At 49.2% G+C, this 17,723-nt stretch overlaps 1 protein-coding gene across 5 annotated transcripts in view; it reads right to left on the bottom strand.

The window, feature by feature from the left end:
* MPP3 (MAGUK p55 scaffold protein 3) overlaps nucleotides 1-6,931 on the bottom strand; it is a 33,212-nt gene extending 26,281 nt beyond the window's left edge. Inside the window, exons 1-8 of one of the 5 annotated variants that reach the window (XM_002748035.6) lie at nucleotides 6,875-6,931; nucleotides 6,549-6,606; nucleotides 5,689-5,754; nucleotides 5,369-5,487; nucleotides 5,054-5,131; nucleotides 3,500-3,580; nucleotides 3,130-3,267; nucleotides 1,229-1,310 (exon numbers count right to left, since the gene is read on the bottom strand). In XM_002748035.6, coding sequence (XP_002748081.1) covers nucleotides 1,229-1,310; nucleotides 3,130-3,267; nucleotides 3,500-3,580; nucleotides 5,054-5,131; nucleotides 5,369-5,487; nucleotides 5,689-5,713 — 523 coding nt within the window. In that variant the 5' untranslated portion in view covers nucleotides 5,714-5,754; nucleotides 6,549-6,606; nucleotides 6,875-6,931. Of the gene's footprint in view, nucleotides 1-1,228; nucleotides 1,311-3,129; nucleotides 3,268-3,499; nucleotides 3,581-4,942; nucleotides 5,132-5,368; nucleotides 5,488-5,688; nucleotides 5,755-6,548; nucleotides 6,607-6,874 lie in introns of all 5 variants that reach the window. The other 4 variants (XM_078372574.1, XM_035299671.3, XM_054255714.2 and 1 more) reach the window with 4 other exon arrangements.
* Nucleotides 6,932-17,723: the final 10,792 nt, after the last annotated feature.

A 17,723-nucleotide genomic window follows, 5' to 3' on the forward strand; every position in this document is an offset into this window, starting at 1 on the left:
ATAAAGGCACCAGTGAAGACATCACGAAGAGTAAAAACACATTCTGAGCCTCTGCCTGAATGACAACTGTCTCTGCAAATTACAGTCCTATTTGCTACTCAAAGTGGGCAGTGACCCAGCTGCATCAGCATCACCTGGAGGCAGGTTAAAAGTGCAGAATCTTCAGCCCAGCCCAGACCTGCTGAGTCAGCTTGCCTTTTACCAAGATGCTCAAGGAATTCGTGTACTCGTTAATGTCTGCAAAGCACTGGTCTAGGATTCTCTGCAACAATGACCCCCCCAGACTTTCAGTTAACACCAGGAGGTTTGTCTCCCAGCTTAGTAGCTCCTCCACACACTGGTGATTTTTAACCTGCTTTCCACTAGAACGAATCTGGGACACAAACACTCTCTTTGTAATAGCAGCTTGACAAGACCTGGGGTGGCGGGGAAGGGTGTCATCCCCCTACCCCACAGTAATCCCCCAAGCCCATGCTATATTTTTGTCACAGTCCTTGGACTAAACCAACACATGAGCTTTTTCACAATAATCCCAAAGTACTTCATGACTATTATATTTTCTTTCTTTTTCTTTTTTTTTTTTTTAGAGACAGTCTTACTGTATCTCCCATGCTAGAGTGTAGTGGTGTAATCATAGCTCACTGCAACCTCAAACTCCTGGTCTCAAACAATCTTTCCACCTGGGCCTCCCAAATAGCAAGGACTACAGGTGTGAGCCACTGTGGGTGGCCTATATTTTCTTTTTCCTTTTTTTTTTTGAGACAGAGTCTCACTCTGTTGCCCAGGCTGGCGTGCAGTGGTGTGATCTCGGCTCACTGCAACCTCCACCTCTCACGTTTGTGGAGGTTGACACTCAACAAATGTTAACCATTTCTCTCTCGTTTCAACCTCCACCTCTCAGGTTTGTGTGTTTAGTAGAGATGGGGTTTCACCATGTTAGCTAGGCTGGTCTCAAACTCCTGGCCTCAAGTGATCTACCCACCTCGGCCTCCCAAAGTGCTGGGATTACAGGTGTGAGCAATCATGCTCAGCTGGCCTATATTTTCTATTACACTTTCTACTGACTGGGGGAGAAGATGAGAATTCCAGCCCCAAGTCCAGAAAGCAAAGCACATCGCAAACAGGTGACCTGAGAGGAGGGAGGTAAGGGGCCCTAAAGCAAAGGCAGAGGGCTCTGGAATCATAGCCATGGTGGGGTCTGGGCCGCCTTTGCACTGCCGCCACTCACCGCTCCTGTCTGCTGCGCCTCCTCGCATAATTCTGGCCACCACAACAGCCCCTGAATGTTCGTCCCGCCGGATGGTGGCACCCTGCCCCGAGACAGAAGACACAGGTTCTCAAGCAGCAGCTCCAAACCCCAGACCCCTACTCTCCAGGCCCAGCACAGCCTCCCCAACCCCTCCCTCTGACAGTCCAGAGGGCAGATCAGTGGGGACCTTCCCAGTGCTGATGACAAAACAAAACCAAAATCCGCCATTAGTACAGCTCTGCACCTTACGGTTTACGAGGCACAATTACACGGTGACATTTTAGATGAGGGACTGGGGCACAGATAAGCGAAACATTCTCAAGGTCACCCATCTGGCAAAGGGGAAGGCTTTTTGTAATGCCAAATCCAGTACGTTCTCCATCACATCTGTCATATCACAGTTCCTACCAATTGCAAAGACATTTAATAATAAGGATATGTGCCAGCTCATTCGCACCCCGCCTCTACCCAATCACAGGGTTACCGGGCCTTCTGCTGTTGCTGATGGAAACCAATTATGCACCCAAGCCAGAGCTTCAGGACCAGGACTCGGCCCATGAAGCACAGCAGAGATGACTCTTAGGATGAGAGAGGCACTAACGAGCCAAGCCCTCGATTTCCTGCACCGCGGAGGCCGGACTGCGGCAGGACAGCAGAAAACTTAAGCGCTAAGCTCTAGGGATGGACAGTCCCAGGTGTGAGCACAGCTCTACCATTTACAAAGAGCATGTGGCCTTAGCAAGGACATCTCTTATCCTCTCCAAGCCTGTTTCCTCTGAGGTGTGGCATAGCATTTAACTCACACGGTTGTTGCAAGGATTCCATGCAAGGCACTTAGTACACAGTAAGCACTCAACAAATGTTAACCATTTATGAGCAGCTGGAATTGCAAACATATTTGCACATCTCTCTTAATGTCATCTGTGCCATCTATTTGAACTACATAAGATAATTATTGCTGGAAAAAGAGGCCGCCAGCTAAGAACCCCAGGCCTTCTGGCCCCCCAGACCTGAGAACTTCCCAGCATCTCTATCCATCATTTATTCAGGTCTGAACCACCAGCACCCAATACAGAGCCTGGAGAGGAGAGTTCACGATGTGTCTGCTAAATGAATGGCTGCTCAATTTTACAGGTGAGGAAATAGAGGCAGAGGAGATCCTCGTCTATTTGCAGAAAAGGCTCATTGGAGGTCATTTGGGGAAAGCTGGAAATAGAGAATGGCAGCTGTGGGATCCTCTGGAGCCAATCTCAATTCTCTGGGCTTCCACCACTTTCGTCCATCTCATAAACAACGCTGTCCCTTTGCTGGGTGCATCGATGCTGGACCAGGATCAAAGTGATAGCAATCTGTCTGCCGGGGAGGGGGATGCCCTGCGCTTCCTCAACAGTCAGAGCAGGCATTGGCACACGTTTTCTGTAAGGGGCCACAGGTAAATATTCTAGGCCAGCCACATGGTCTCTGTCACTATGACTCAACTCTGCCATCGCACTGTAAAGGCAGCCACAGCCAATCTGTAAGTGAATGGGCCTGGGTGTGCTCCAAAAAAGCTTTATTTTAAAAAATAAGCTGTGGGCTGGGTTTGACCCTTGGGCTGTAGTTGGTCCATTTCTGGCTTAACGGGTGATCGGGGTCACCTTGTACAATTGCGCAGGTTATTTACTGAAAAAAAATAAAGGGAACTGGCCACAGTTGAGGGGGGCTGTATCCACCCTGAGGAAGGGGCGCCCTGCACACAGAGGTGACACAGAGATGAGCAGCAGGCCTGGTGAAGCTGCCATCGCTCACTCTGAAGACTTCAGGAGGGTCCTGTCCCACTGTTCTGGGTGGGGGTGAGAGGCAGTGGAAGAGTGGGTTAAAGAGAGGTGGGCAGTACCTACCAGGGGTTCCTTGTTCTTCACCAAGCGGACAATCTTCACCGATTCCTCATCAAAATCCTCATCGATATTATCAGGCAGAGGTGGGAGAACGGGGTCAAAATTCTTCTGGGCAACCGTGTCATGTACCATGAGCACAGCCTGCCGGGAAAGCAAGAGAAAAGGAGGGCTGGCCCACCACTCACAGGGTCAGCAAGCCTCGGCTGGGCAGTGGTCTGGAAGGTGGCGGACGTCATGCCAGGGACAAGTGCCCAGATATGGGCACTGAGGACCCCTCCCTCAGATGTCTCCACTCTGCAGCCTCACGAGAGCTCCCTCCACCCCCATCCCAGGAGACACAGAGGCATGGGTGGGCGGGGCTCTGCGTGACTACCCTCAGGTGCGGAGTGGACAGCAGCTGGAGCAGCTCCCTCTCATCACCGTGCACGGAGGCAGCCTGCAGCTCCTCCATCACCTGCAGAGAACAAGACAGATGCTGCCAAGGGCTGGGGGTGCCCCTGTCCCACATCTGCTGGGTCCTACCTCTTTGGACCACAGATTCAAGGGCCCACCCAGCTGCGGCATCCAGGGGCGCACCAGACCCTCAGTCACCCCAGGACGATGCTCCCAGGAACATCACGCCAGGGGTCAGGAGCAGCTCTACAGGGCCATCCTCTGAGGAGCCACTGTCTTAAGCCCTGTGTGCTTTCTGCTTTATGTGGACCTTCTCACTGAACCCTCACAATCAACTCAGGCAGAAGGTCTTGTTACTTTGCCATTTTACAGATGAGAACCCTGAGACTCAAAGGGATTAAGCATCTTGCCCAAAGTCACAGAGTTTGTATACAGCACAGCTAGGATTTGAACCTGGGCTTACCTGGCTCTCAGATGCTATTTTACAAATGAGGAAATGGGAGCTCAGAGAAGTTGAGTGGCCTGCTTAACATCACAGAGCTGGTGGGACAAGCAGCGGCTGAGCCTGGGAGCCGGGCAATCAAACGTGCCTCTAATCACATTCCACAGTGGAGAAGCGCCCAGGGCTCTGCACCCACAGGCTGCACCCATCCCTCCCCAGACAATCTCCCGAGTTTAGATGAGATTATTCGGGAACTGATCTTAGTAATCAACCAGAATGGCTTTTCCCCAACCATGCAACACAGACGACTAGGTCCACAGGAAATTAAGAAGCATTCCTCGGCCAGGCGTGGTGGCTCACGCCTATAATCCCAGCACTTTGGGAGGCCGAGGCGGGTGGATGACGAGGTCAAGAGATCGAGACCATCCTGGTCAACAAGGTGAAACCCCATCTCTACTAAAAATACAAAAATTAGCTGGGCATGGTGGTGCGCGCCTGTAGTCCCAGCTACTCGGGAGGCTGAGGCAGGAGAATTGCTTGAACCCAGGAGACAGAGGTTGCAGTGAGCCGAGATCATGCCATTGCACTCCAGTCTGGGAAGCAACAGCGAAACTCCATCTCAGAAAAAAAAAAAAGCATTCCTTTAAAAAGTGAGAAGCCTGAGCCATTAGGCAGGGACATGCTATAGGTCCCTTGACTTCAGAAAAGCACAGATACAATGTCTTATTGACCTATTCAAATCGCCAGTCCTCAGGGCAGTTTGGGAACTGCTGAGCCAATCCAATGCTCTCATTTACAGCGGAGGAAACAGACTTTCTCAAGAACACACAGTGAGTGGGCAGCCCCATGTCACAGTGTCTCCCAGCCCAGTCCAAGGCTCACAGGTTCCTCCCTGCCTTTCGGTTGGGGCGGGCAGAGGTAGGGTGGACAGAGAGAGGAAGAGGAATTGGAGGAGGACAAGGGAAGAAAACATCTCTTCACCTTTGGGCTCCTGATTCCTGGTGTCCCCAGGCTAAACAAACGAGGCAAGATGAAGGAGCCCTGAGGGGTGGGGAGCGGGGCAGACGCTGCAAGGAAAAACCCGAGGCTTACGTCCTCAGCAAGGGCCACGGCGCTGTGCAGAACTGGGGTTGGACTTTGCCTTTCGTAATAGCGAAGCTTCTCATGAATCTGCAAAGATAGACTATTTCAGATGCACCCTGGACACCACACATCCCACCCACAGCTCTGGGGACACTTGGGGTGGCAGACTGGGCCACTGATGGGGCACTATAAGAGAAAGTCCTGTGTAGTGGGCAAGTGAAGGCCTTCCTGGGGCAGGGAGATGAGTAGGATGACCTCAGACGGCCACAGACAGCTAGAAAGACCTCCAGACACCCTTCCTGGCAGGATGACGTGGGACTTCACCTTCATTAAGTAACTGAGGCTTTTTTCACTGAAAACATCCCTCAGAAAGCCCATCTCTTCCTTGTGGTTGGAGTCAGGTCTGAGCTGGGAGGTCAGCAGGGCCAGGGTTTCATGCAAACCTGGGGAGAGTGTGAGAAAAACAAGGGATAACAAACACCGCGGGTGCTCCGTGCCCCGAGAAGCCCGAGTGGAGCCTCAAACGACACTTTGGTCCTGCCATGAGGACATCCTCTCCCCTGGCTCTCACTGCCAGGGCCTGGAGGCTGCCAGGCAGGCTGTCTTCAGGGCTGTGGTACGTCCAGCCCCAGAGAGGTACTTACCAGAGTCCTCCGACAGCACGGGCATGCTGGTGTCCGTCCACACGTCCCGACCTCTCCCTGCAGATTCTGGGAGAAGGGGCGGGATGGGTATTGAAGCTCCATCAAGCATATTTATTCAACAGTGACTACACATCCACTGTGTTCTCTGAGACCAGGGTGGACAGAGAGGATGGGAACAAATAACTCCTCTGCTCACGCTTTTCAAAGGAAATAAAGCTCAGATGTGCTGAGTCCTCAGTGTGCCAAGCATTGTGTGGGGTGATTGCTATGATAAATTTTTTGTCTGCACAAAGTCCTGAGAAATGACTGCTAATGTTCCCATTTTGCTGATGAAGAAACAGGCGCGTGGAGGGGTTCAGTCAGTGGTGAGTCAAAATCCATATTCCAGTGCACTCTTCCAGGCTGGCCTTGGAGGTGCCAAGTGACCCTGCCTGACACTGTCTGCTGTCCTCTGCAGCGCGCCCCTCCGCTGTAACCTTGTAAGAGGCCTGGCTCAAGTCTCCCTCTGGGACCCACCTTCCACAGCTACCTGGTTGGGCCTACAAGACCCCCCTCCCCGACCCCCCAAGACCCAACCCAAAGGGAGCCTCCACACTGGGGTGCAGAGAGGAGGGGAAGACCTGGGAGTCGGGGTTCCACTATGCGGGAGGGGGGACCCCTATCTCAGCAGCCCCTCGAAGGTGGTCTGCAGCACGTGGACCACCTCAAAAAGTCCTCCTTCGAAAGGGGAGGAGAGTCATGATTGATTCATTCCGCAAACATGGAGCCAGCCCGTGGCGCCGAGCCCCGGTGCCACTAAGAAGCGTAAGGACCGCCCCGGGCCCTCCAGTCCCCGCCCCGCCCCGCCACTCTGGACTCACCCTCGCCTGCTCCTCGCAGGCGGCCGCGCACCGACTCCCGCTAGCTCTCCGAAGGAACCTGTAGGACAAACGGGGAGTGCGCTGGGCGCAGGAGCGGCGACCCCGGGGGACCTCGAAGGGCGGTCTCGGAGGACGCGGAGCGGCGCGGAGCTGGGGGCGCGCGGGGGGCAGGCGCGGGCGGAGAGGGGCGCGGGCCGAGACCCCCGCGGGGAGCCCGGTGGGCCGCGAGGCTGCCAGGGAGCTCGAGGGGAGGGTCTCCGTCCGGCCTCCCGCCCCTCCTGCCGCGGCGCCCAGCTCCCTCGTCCGCTCCCCGCGCCGCCTCCTACCTTGTCGCGCCGGGCTGTGTGCTCCGCGACCGGGAGCAACGCGGGTGCCCCGAGCCTGGGCCGCCGCTGGCTCCGCCTTCCCAAGCCCCTCCCTGCGGCTGCCGCGCCGGGCGGGGGTGGCGGAGCCGGAGGAGGCGGGGGAGGAGCGGAGGCCGCCCTTCGCGTCTGGCACCGCCGCCCCCCGGGCGGGGCTCGTACTTCCTCCACTCTCCCGCTCCCCGAGCCCCCAGCCGGTGTCCCCCCGCCCTGGCACACAACCAGCCTTTCCTTCCGGCCGCACGACCCACCCTCGGCGAATGGCGGGTTGGACACCTGCTCAACAGATAATTCGATTTCGCAAACATTTATTGAGCGCCCTCCAGGTGCCAGGCGCTGTGCCAGGGGCCGGGGCTCCAAAGACGACCAAGGCAGAGATCCTAGGTTTGAGGATCTCCCGAGCCGGGGCGGGGGGCAGGTCGGATGCGAAGGTAACTTGCTGTAACAATGCAACGCGCTGGGAAAGATTTATCGGTGCACGCTGCCCTGGGGGCTCGGAGCAAGGGAGGAAAGGTCAGGCTGGAGAGAAGGGGGACTTCATTCTGCCCGGCTGCAGGGGGGTGGGGCTGCATGGCAAAGGCGACCAGCATCCAGGGGCTTTACTGGCGAAAGAGCCCTGAAATGGCCATGACCATAACCGACTTCCATTGTGCTGTCCCCATGCCCAGGTACTCCTCAGATCATTTCCTCACCGTAGCCCCTGATATCGAGACCATTATTATTTTGGTTCTGCAACTGAGAAAACTGAGGTTGGGGTGGAAGGATGTGTATGGTGGAGAGCATAGGAACTGCCGGGCGAGGGAGCAGGTGGTTGTGGGTATTAGAGGTGAAGAGTGGGTGAGTGAGGGGCCCCCTTCCCTCAATCCCAGCAGCAAAGAACAACGCAGCACATGTCAGGAGAAGTGGGCCCGAAGGTTAAATCTGGAAGTAAATCTAGCCCTGCACAGCAACCAGGGAAAATGGGTTGGCAGGCCCCGCAGGCTGTGCATGGGGGGCTGTGAGAGGCAGCAAATGTCATGATGATGTTTCCCCTCATTCCTCAAAAATTATCCACACCATTGCTCCTCAAAATGTAATGTGCCTGAGACTCACTAGAGGGTTGTTTAAGGCTGGGGTAGTGCCAGATTCTGAATTTCTAACAAGCTCCCAGGTGATGTGATGCCACTGGTCTGAGACCACATGAGGCACATTTTTAGCTGCAATGCTTAGTGTTGGAGCCATAATGAGAACCATCTGATATAGAGTCAAATGATTTTGGACAAGAGCACCAGGAAGTGGTCTTGGAACAAGTAGATAGATATTTATGTGTGTGAAGGGACCCAATCCCTACCTCACACCATATTCAAAACACAATTTAAGAGAGATCATAGGCCTAAACATAAAGCAAATTGATAAAGATAGAAGAAAACAGAAGGATATCTTTTAAATCTTGAGGTATGCAAAGATTTTTTAGAAAGGATACAAAAAAAGCCAAGCATGGTGGCATAAGCCTATATCCCACATACTCAGGAGGCTGAGGCAAGGAAGATTGCTTGAGCCCAGGAGTTCAAGGCTGCAGTGAACTATGATCAGTCCATTGCACTTCAGCTTGGGTGACAAAAAGAGATTCCATCTCTAAAAAAAGAAAAAAGAAAAGACATGGACCCTAACAACAATTAATAAATGGACCTCATCAAAATTTAAAACTTCTGCTCATCAAAAACTCTATTGGCTGGGCTCAGTGGCTCACGCCTGTAATCCCAGCACTTTGTGAGGCCGAGGCAGGCAGATCACAAGGTCAGGAGATTGAAACCATCCTGGCTAACATGGTGAAATCCTGTCTCTACTAAAAATACAAAAAATTAGCCTGGTGTGGTGGCACGTGCCTGTAGTCCAAGCTACTCGGCAGGCTGAGGCAGGAGAATTGCTTGAACCTGGGAGGGGGAGGTTCCATGAGCCAAGATCATACCACTGCACCCCAGCCTGGGTGACAGTGAGACTCCATCTCAAAAAAAGAAAAAAAAAAAACACTATTAAGAAAATAGGACCAGGTGCAGTGGCTCACACCTGTAATCTCAACACTTTGAGAGTTCAGGGCGGGTGGATGACTTGAGCCAGGAGTTCAAGACCAGCCTGAGCAACATGGCAAAACCCAGTCTCTCCTAAAATTACAAAAATTAGCCAGGTGTGTTGGCTTGTGCCTGTAGTCCCAGCTGCTCAGGAGACTGAAGTAGGAGGATCACTTGAGCCTGGGAAGCAGAGGTTACAGTAAGCCATGATTGTGCCACTGCTCTCCAGGCTGGGCAAAAAAAAAAAAAGAAAGAAAGAAAAAGAAAAAAGACTAACGCCCCAACCAAAAAACAGGCAAAGATATGAACATGCACTTCACAAAAGAAGATATACAAATAACCAATAAGCGTATGAGAAAGCCCATATCCAACATCATTTGTCATCAGGGAAATGCAAATTAAAACCTGTCTTAGTCAGTTCCTGCTACTAAACAAAGTACCACAGTAATTTATAAGTAATAGAAATTTATTGCCTTCATTTGTAGAGGCCAGAAAGTCCAAAATCAAGGAGCCAGCAGGTGCAGTGTCTGGTGAGGGCCTGTTCCTCACTGATAGCATTGGAAACGTATCCTCACATGGTGGAAGAGAAAGACAGGCATAAAGGGATGAACGCTGTGTCCTCATGTGGCGGAAGGAGCCAAAGGGGCTAGGGTGCTCCCTTCAAGTGCTCCACCGTTCACATGTGGTATATCCATACAATGGTATATTTACTCACCAATAAAAAGAAACAAACTACTACCCCAAGACTACCCCTACCATGCAATGGCATGGATGAACATCAGAATAGATCGACTGGCCCGTGTGCAGTGGTTCACACCTATAATCCCAGCACTTTGGGAGGCTGAGGCAGGTGGATCACCTGAGGTCAGGAGTTTTAAACCAGCCTGGCCAACACAGTGAAACCCCATCTCTACTAAAAATACAAAAAATTAGCCAGGTGTGGTGGCGGGCACCTGTAATCTCAGCCACTGAGGAGGCTGAGGCAGGAGAATAGCTTGAGCCCGGTAAGTGGAGGTTGCAGTGAGCTGAGATCACACCATTGCACTCCAGCCTGGGTGAAAGAGCGAGACTCCACCTTAAAAAAAAAAAAAAAGTTACCCAGGTGTGGTGGCAGGCACCTATAATCTCAGCTACTTGGGAGGCTGAGGCACAAGAATCACTTGAACCTGGGAGGTGGAGGTTGCAGTGAGCTGAGATCACGCCATTGCACTCCAGCCTGGGCGACAGAACAAGACTCCATCTCAAAAGATAGATGATTGATTGATAGATAGATAGATAGATAGATGATAGATAGATAATAGATAGATGGACAGATAGATAGACAGACTGAATGAAAAAAGCCAAACACAAAAAAGTACATACTGTATTACTGGGGTGTTGTAATCTTGATGCCATCACTGAGGTCGGAGACTTTCATTAGGTCAGAAACCTTATTATTATTAAAATTTACCAAAACTACCTCAAAAGAAGGATAAAATATTAATAGGTCAATTTTAATAGAGTAGAGCTGCCAACTGCTCCCTCAGAAAGCACTAGGTCCTGCTAGCTCTGCAGGAGAACTTGACCAAACATTTAAGGAACAAAACTTATTTCTTCTAGAACGTAGAAATAGAAGGAAATCTTCAAAGTTCTTTTTATAATAGCATTGACACCAAAACCTGTCAAAGAAGGCCAAAAAAAACCCTGCAAATCAATTGCATTTATATATATTGGTGCAAAAATCCTAAAAACTGCATTAGTTAACAAATTCATCAGAACATCAAAAGAATAACACACCATGAATAAATAGAATGTTCTTAAAATGATTTAATACTTGGAAATTACATTGTTTAATATTTGGAAAGCTATTACTAAAACTCCATGTAAGACAGTCTATTAATAGGATAAAAAATTAGGCAGGGCACAATGGCTCACTCCCATAATCCCAGCACTTTGGGAGGCCAAGGCAGGCGGATCACTTGAGGTCAGGAATTTGAGACCAGCCTGGCCAACATGGTGAAAACCCACCTCTACTAAAAACACAAAAATTAGTTGGGCATGGTGTCACATGCCTGTAGTTCCAGCTGCTTGGGAGGCTGAGGCAAAAGAATTGCTTGACCTGGAAGGTGGAGACTGCAGTGATTGGAGATCATGCCACTGCACTCCAGTCTGGGCGACCGAGCAAGACCCTGTGTCAAAAAACAAAAAAAACAGTTGTTTTCATTAAAAGTAAATGCTCTAGGCCAGGTGTAGTGGCTCACACCTGTAATTCTCAGCACTTCAGGAGGCCAAGGCAGGAGAATCACCTGAGATCAGGAGTTCCAGACCAGCCTGAGGAATATCATGAGACTTCATCTCTAAGAAAATAATAAACAAAATTAGCCAGGTGTGGTGGCATTTATCTGTGGTCCCAGCTACTCAGGAGGCTGAGGTGGAGGATTGCTTGAGCCCTGGAGATGGAGGCTGCAATAAGCCAGGATCATGCCACCGTACTCCATCCTGGGCATTAGAGTGAGACCCCATCGCTAAGAACAAAACAAAACAAAAACAAAAGAAAAAAAAAATCAGTGGTCTAAATCCTCCAATTAAAAGGCAAGGATTGTTAGACTATATTAAAAAGCAAGACTTAATGTGTTTTCTAGAATAAACTCACTTGAAAAATAAAGACACAGATATGCTAAAAGAAAATGAATGGAAAAAAGATTTACACTAATTAATAAAGCTGGAGTGACATTAATATAGGGCAAAGTAGACCTCAAAACAAAGACTATTACTAGGGATAAAGGGGGCTATTTCATAATGATAAACAATCAGTTGATCAAGAGGACATATCCTATGTGTATGAATCCCTAAATGTGTATGAATCTAATCAAGCCTCAAAGTGCCTACCAATATGAATGATTTACTATCACTCTGAATGTCGGCCAATATCAGCAGATGAGAAAAAGAAACAATAGACATAGATATTAGAAAGAAGGGCCAGGCTTGGTGGCTCATGCCTGTAATCCCAGCACTTTGGGAGGCCTTGGAGGGCAGATCATGAGGTCAGGAGTTCGAGACCAGTCTGGCCAACATAGTGAAAGCCCGTTCTACTAAAAATACAAAAAATTAGCCGAGTGTGGTGGTATGCACCTATAATCCCAGCTACTTGGGAGGCTGAGGCAGGAGAATTGTGTGAACCCAGGAGGCGGAGGTTGCAATGAGCCGAGATCGAACCATTGCACTCCAGCCCAGGTGACAGTAAGAGATTCAGTCTCAAAAACAAAATTAAAAAGAAGGAGACAGCACAGGTGATCCCCAGGTATACCTAGAAACTCAAGAAAATTAAAAAAAAAAAAGAAAATTTACTGAAAAACTAGTTGAAATGATGAAAAAAATTCAGATGGCAGAGAGTATACAATTGATACTAAAACTGTATGACTTTCCTATGAACAAAAATAATTATAAAGTATAAAGAAAAAAATCCAAACTAAAATATCAAGAGCAAGATTAAATGCCAAGTTATAAACGTCATAGGAAAATTAAAAGACCTATTGGTATTTGGGGGAAAAAAACTTTAAAATTCTAGTGAAGGACATAAAAGACAAAATGTACCTCAAATGGCTAGGGAAAGAACAGTTCACTCGTGTAATTATATTAATTCATTCTGAAACAATCTGTATACCCAATGCAATTCCAATTAAAATATAAGAAGAATTTTCAGAGGGAATTTATTAAATGCTACCACAATTCATCAGGAAAAATAAACATTGGTCAATAATAGGAAAGTTCTAGAAATAAAAAGTTACGGGACCAGGGGAGGTGGGATATAAGGTGGCATCCGCTCATCAGAGATAAAACATTTCAAATATGAAAACAATGTTTACAGTTTAGTACTGAGACTGTAGTCCCAGGACTCCGAGAGGCTGAGGCAGGTAGATCTCTTGAGCCCAGGAGGTCAAGACCAGCCTGGGCAACGTAGCAAAACCCTGTCTCTACAAATAATGCAAAAAGTAGCTGGGTGTAGTGGTGCTCATCTGTAGTCCCAGATGCTCAGGAGGCTGAAACAGAATTGCTTGAACCCAAGAGGTCGAGGCTGCAGTGAGCCATGGTAGCGCCTCTGCACTTAAGCCTGGGTGACACAGCAAGACCCTGTCTGAAAAAAAAATTAATTACTTAATAAAGTTTAGTACTAAAGAGGTAATCGACAGCTAGACAAATAGAACAGAACTGAAAGAACAGAAATAGTACCCATGTATACGGTCTTAATTTTTGAGAAAGTTGACATTTAAGTGGAAGGAGAGGAATTTTTTTAATATGGGGACTAGTCAGGTGCAGTGGCTCACACCTGTAATTGTAGCACTTTGGGAGGCTGAGGCAGGAGGATCTCTTGAGCCCAGGAATTCAAGACCAGCCTTGGCAACATAGCGAGAACTCATCTTTACTTTAAAACAAACAAAAAAAATGATCCATGTGCAAGTAGACCCAGCTACTCAGGAGGCTGAGGTGGGAGGATCACTTGAGCCCAGGAGATAAAGGCTGCAGTGAGCCATGATCGTGTCACTACACTCCAGCTATGGGAAAAAAAAAAGACAGAGAGAGAGAGAGAGAGAGAGAGAGAAGGCTGGGTGCAGTGGTTCATGCCTGTAATCCCAGCACTTTGGGAGGCTGAGGCAGGCAGATCACCTGAGGTCAGAAGTTTGAGACCAGCCTGACCAACATGGAGAAACCCTGCCTCTACTAAAAATACAAAAATTAGTGGGGTGTGGTGGCAGGTGCCTATAGTCCCAGCTACTCGGGAGGCTGAGGCAGGAGAATCACTTGAGGTTGCAGTGAGCTGAGACCGCATCACTGCACCCCAGCCTGGGCAACAGAGTGAGACTCCGTGTCAAAAAAGAAAAAAAAGGGAGGCAACATCCCTTGTCACCTATTAAGACAAAATGTTTAAGTCTGTTGACATCCAGTGCTGTCAAGGATGTGGGGAAATAAACAGAGTTGGAAGGAATGCTATTGGTGCAAACTTTCTGGGACATGATCTAGTAATTATTTGTTAAAATTTTATACGTACCTGTCTTTTAGCCTAGAGGATATTTGGACAAGCAAATTAGAAGAAAAGATAAGCAGAGAGATGTCTGGGTGAATGAGAGCTTGAAGCAGGAGTGCTGGGAGAGGCTGCATCCCAGGACAGGGCAGGTGCGGGACTCTGGGACAGAGTTGGCCCAGATGTGGCTGAAATCCCAGAGCAGGATTCACCTCACCCAGCCAAGGCTCGGTCAAGATGCATTCAGAGCAGCTGCAGAGGGAACAGGAAGATGAGCTCAAGGCCAGAGGAATGAATGCCTTCAGGTCCATCTAGACATGGAGAAGTGAGTTCTATCAGGCATGCTCTGGAAAAAAAGAGAATGCTAATGATCCTTGAAGAGGTGGCAGAGAGAATCTGCTTCAGGCTACAGGTGTGCATTGTCATGGTGTTTGACATTTAGCCCAGACACCATAGGAAACCAGAAATAATTCCAAGAGGAGCAATGGGCTGGTGCCCAGGCATGCAGCAAGAGGGCAAGCTGGAAGCAGGTGGAGAAAGGGCAGACTGGGCTCCATTTACTTCAATGACAAGGGAAATTACCGTACTGCGGTTTTGGGGGTTTTGTGAGATTTCTGCTAACTTTTCCTATTGTTTGTGGCTTTTGTTAGCTATTTCTCTTATTTTTATTTACTTATTTATTTATTTATTTAGAGACAGAGTCTCGCACTATTGCCAAACTGGAGTGCAGTGGCACAATCTCGGCTAACTGCAACCTCCACCTCTCGGGTTCAAGTGATTCTCCTGCCTCAGCCTCCTGAGTAGCTGGAATTACAGGTGCCTGCCACCTCACCTAGCTAATTTTTTGTATCTGTAGTAGAGACGGGGTTTTACCATGTTGGGCAGGCTGGTCTCAAACTCCTGACCTCCTGATTCACTCGCCTTGGCCTCCCAAACTGCCAGGATTACAGGTGTAAGCCACCGCGCCCAGCTCTTTTTTCTTAATGAACTTTATATTTTGGAATAATTTTAGATTTACAGAGAAGTTGCAAATACAGCACAGAGAGTTCCTGAACACTCTTCCCCTGTTTTCTTTAATGTTAACATCTTACATAATCATGACACATTGTCAAAACGAAGACATGAACACTGGCATGTTATTATTAATGAAATTCTAGACCTTATTAGTCTTTCACTAGTTTTTTCACTAATATCCTTTCTTTGTTCTGGGATCCAGGCTAAGATAGCACACTAAAGTTAGCCTTCAAAGTTTCTGAGAAGACTTGAAATTTGCCTGTCAGTAAATATGGGCATTTATGATTCAGCTCCCAAGGGAGGATGGTCCTCATTACCAGTCTCCCATTACCGCCTCCTCTATCACTTTCCCTGTCATTCCCAGAAGTCAAACGTCTTTACATCGGTCAACATAAAAAATTGGAAAGGGGTCAGGCATGGTGGCTCACACCTGTAATTCCAGCACTTTGGGAGGCCAAAGCAGATTATTTGAAGTCAGGAGTTCAAGACCAGCCTGGCCAACATGGTGAAATCCCGTCTCTACTAAAAATATAATAAAATAAGCCAGGCATGGGGTGCATGCCTGTAATTCCAGTTACTCAGGAGACTGAAGCACAAGAATTGCTTGAACCCTGGAGGTAAAGGTTGCAGTGAGCTGAGACCGTACCACTGCACTCCAGCCTGGGCAACAGAATGAGACCCTACAGTCTCCAAAAAAAAAAAAAAAATTGAAAGGGAGTTTTCAGATTTGTTTTGATGGAGAAAGTTGAAAAATCGAGTTTGCAACTGGCTAGAGTAGGGAATCTGCAGAGAGACTAGAGGATGAAGTGTAAGAGAGAAAACAGAAAGCGTGGTGGTCTACGCTGTGCTACAGCAACGAGCAAACTGCAAGATCTCCGTGGCTAAACACTGAAAAGTCTATCTCTTGCTCACACCAAGTCTGCCGCACGCTTGGTGGCTGTCCAGGGCAGCTGTCTTCCAAGTGGTAAATCAGGAATCCAAATCTTCCCGTCTTGTGGCTCATTCATCTTTGCTGAGGACACATCTTCGCCACTCCTGATGCTTCCTTCCGTGAGCAGAGAGCCCTGCTAGCGCAGAACTCTTGGTCTCTCTCCATGCCTCTGCTGATCTGATTGATGAATGCAGAAGGAGAAACAAGGCAGGTGTAACCCAGCCCTCTTCCTTTTCTCTGAGGAGCTGGCCCACCTGCAAAAAGTGTGTGTTCTGAACTGCTACGCCCCTCCTCACCCTGAGTGTTACGGGGACGGCCCTAGCTCCACGGAGGGAAGAGGGTGTTACGGGGACGCCCTAGCTCCACGGAGGGAAGAGGGATGAAGTTTCACCTAATTCTGGGGTTCAGCTTAGGTTCTGCTCCCTGTCCTAGTCCAAAACCTTGTTATTACGCCCAGGATGGCTTTGAATGCAGCCCAAAACAAATTCATCAACTTTCTAAAACACTGTGAGATTTTTCTTTAATGGCCAAGCACAGTTGCTCACCCCTGTAATCCCAGCACTTTGGGAGGCTGGGTCAGACAGATCACCTGAGGTCAGGAGTTTGAGACCAGCCCAGCCAACATGGTGAAACCCCTTCTCTACTAAAAATACAACACTTAGACAGGTGTGGTGGCAGGTGCCTCTAATCCCAACTACTTGCATGGCTGAGACAGGAGAATCGCTTGAACCTGGGAGGCAGAAGTTGCAGTGAGCCTAGATGGTGCCATTGCACTCCAGCCTGGGCGACAAGAGCGAGACTTCCTCTAAAAAAAAAAAAAAAATGAGGTTTTATGGAACCCCCTGGCTACATAATAGACAGAGCTTGCACAAAAGCGCACTTACTTGTTCTGTAGAGTTTCTCATCATCTAAGGCAGTGGTTCTCAACCCAGGGCATTTTTACCTCCAAGTGGGATGTTTGACAATGCCTGGTGACTTTTTTTTTATTTTGAGATGGTCTCACTCCCGTCGCCCAGGCTAGAGTGCATGGGTGGGATCTGAGCTCACTGCAGCCTCAACCTCCCAGTCTTCAGTAATTCTGTCACCTCAGCCTCCCAAATAGCTGGGACTACAGATGCGCACCACCATGCCTGGCTGATTTTCTGCATTTTTTGCAGAGACAGAGTTTCGTCATGTTCCCCAGCCTGGTCTCAAACTCCTGGGCTTAAGTGATCCACTCACTTTGGCCTCCCAAAATGGTGGGATTACAAGCATGAGCCACCTCACCCAGCCTGGAGAAGTTTGTGATTGTCACAACTAGGGAGGGACTACTGACATCTAGCGGGTACAGCTAGAGATGCTGCTGAACACCCTGTAATTCACAGGACAGCCTCCCACAGCAAAGAATTATCTGGCCCAAAATGTTACTAGAACTGAGGTTGGGGAAACCTTGATCTAAAGGGAGCAAGTGAGCATCTTGGAGCAGCTGAAGTGATTTAGTCCAAGTCAAAACCAGAGAGAAATTGGACCAGGGTGGCTATTGAAGGCCTAGCAGCTCCGTCCCCTCATCCCTGCCATTGCAGCTCTCTGGCACACAGATCCCTTCCTGAGGATGCAATGAGGCTGCCACCAGCCCGGTGATCTGTCCAGGAGATCTTTTGCCCCACTGCCTCTTCCAGATGCTGTTATGGCGAGGCACCTCCCCATGCTCCTGGTAGGAAGCGGGATGAAAGTGTTCTCTCTTCTCAGATCCCCAGCCCACCTTGGGGGTCTGCCTGTTGGCCCTACCTACCTCAGACTGTGGCCTAAGGGTAGAACCAGGTGCAAGGCTCATGCCAGCAC

Source organism: Callithrix jacchus, chromosome 5 (genome assembly GCF_049354715.1).
Source record: "Callithrix jacchus isolate 240 chromosome 5, calJac240_pri, whole genome shotgun sequence".
In the NCBI taxonomy this organism is placed as follows: domain Eukaryota; kingdom Metazoa; phylum Chordata; class Mammalia; order Primates; family Cebidae; genus Callithrix; species Callithrix jacchus.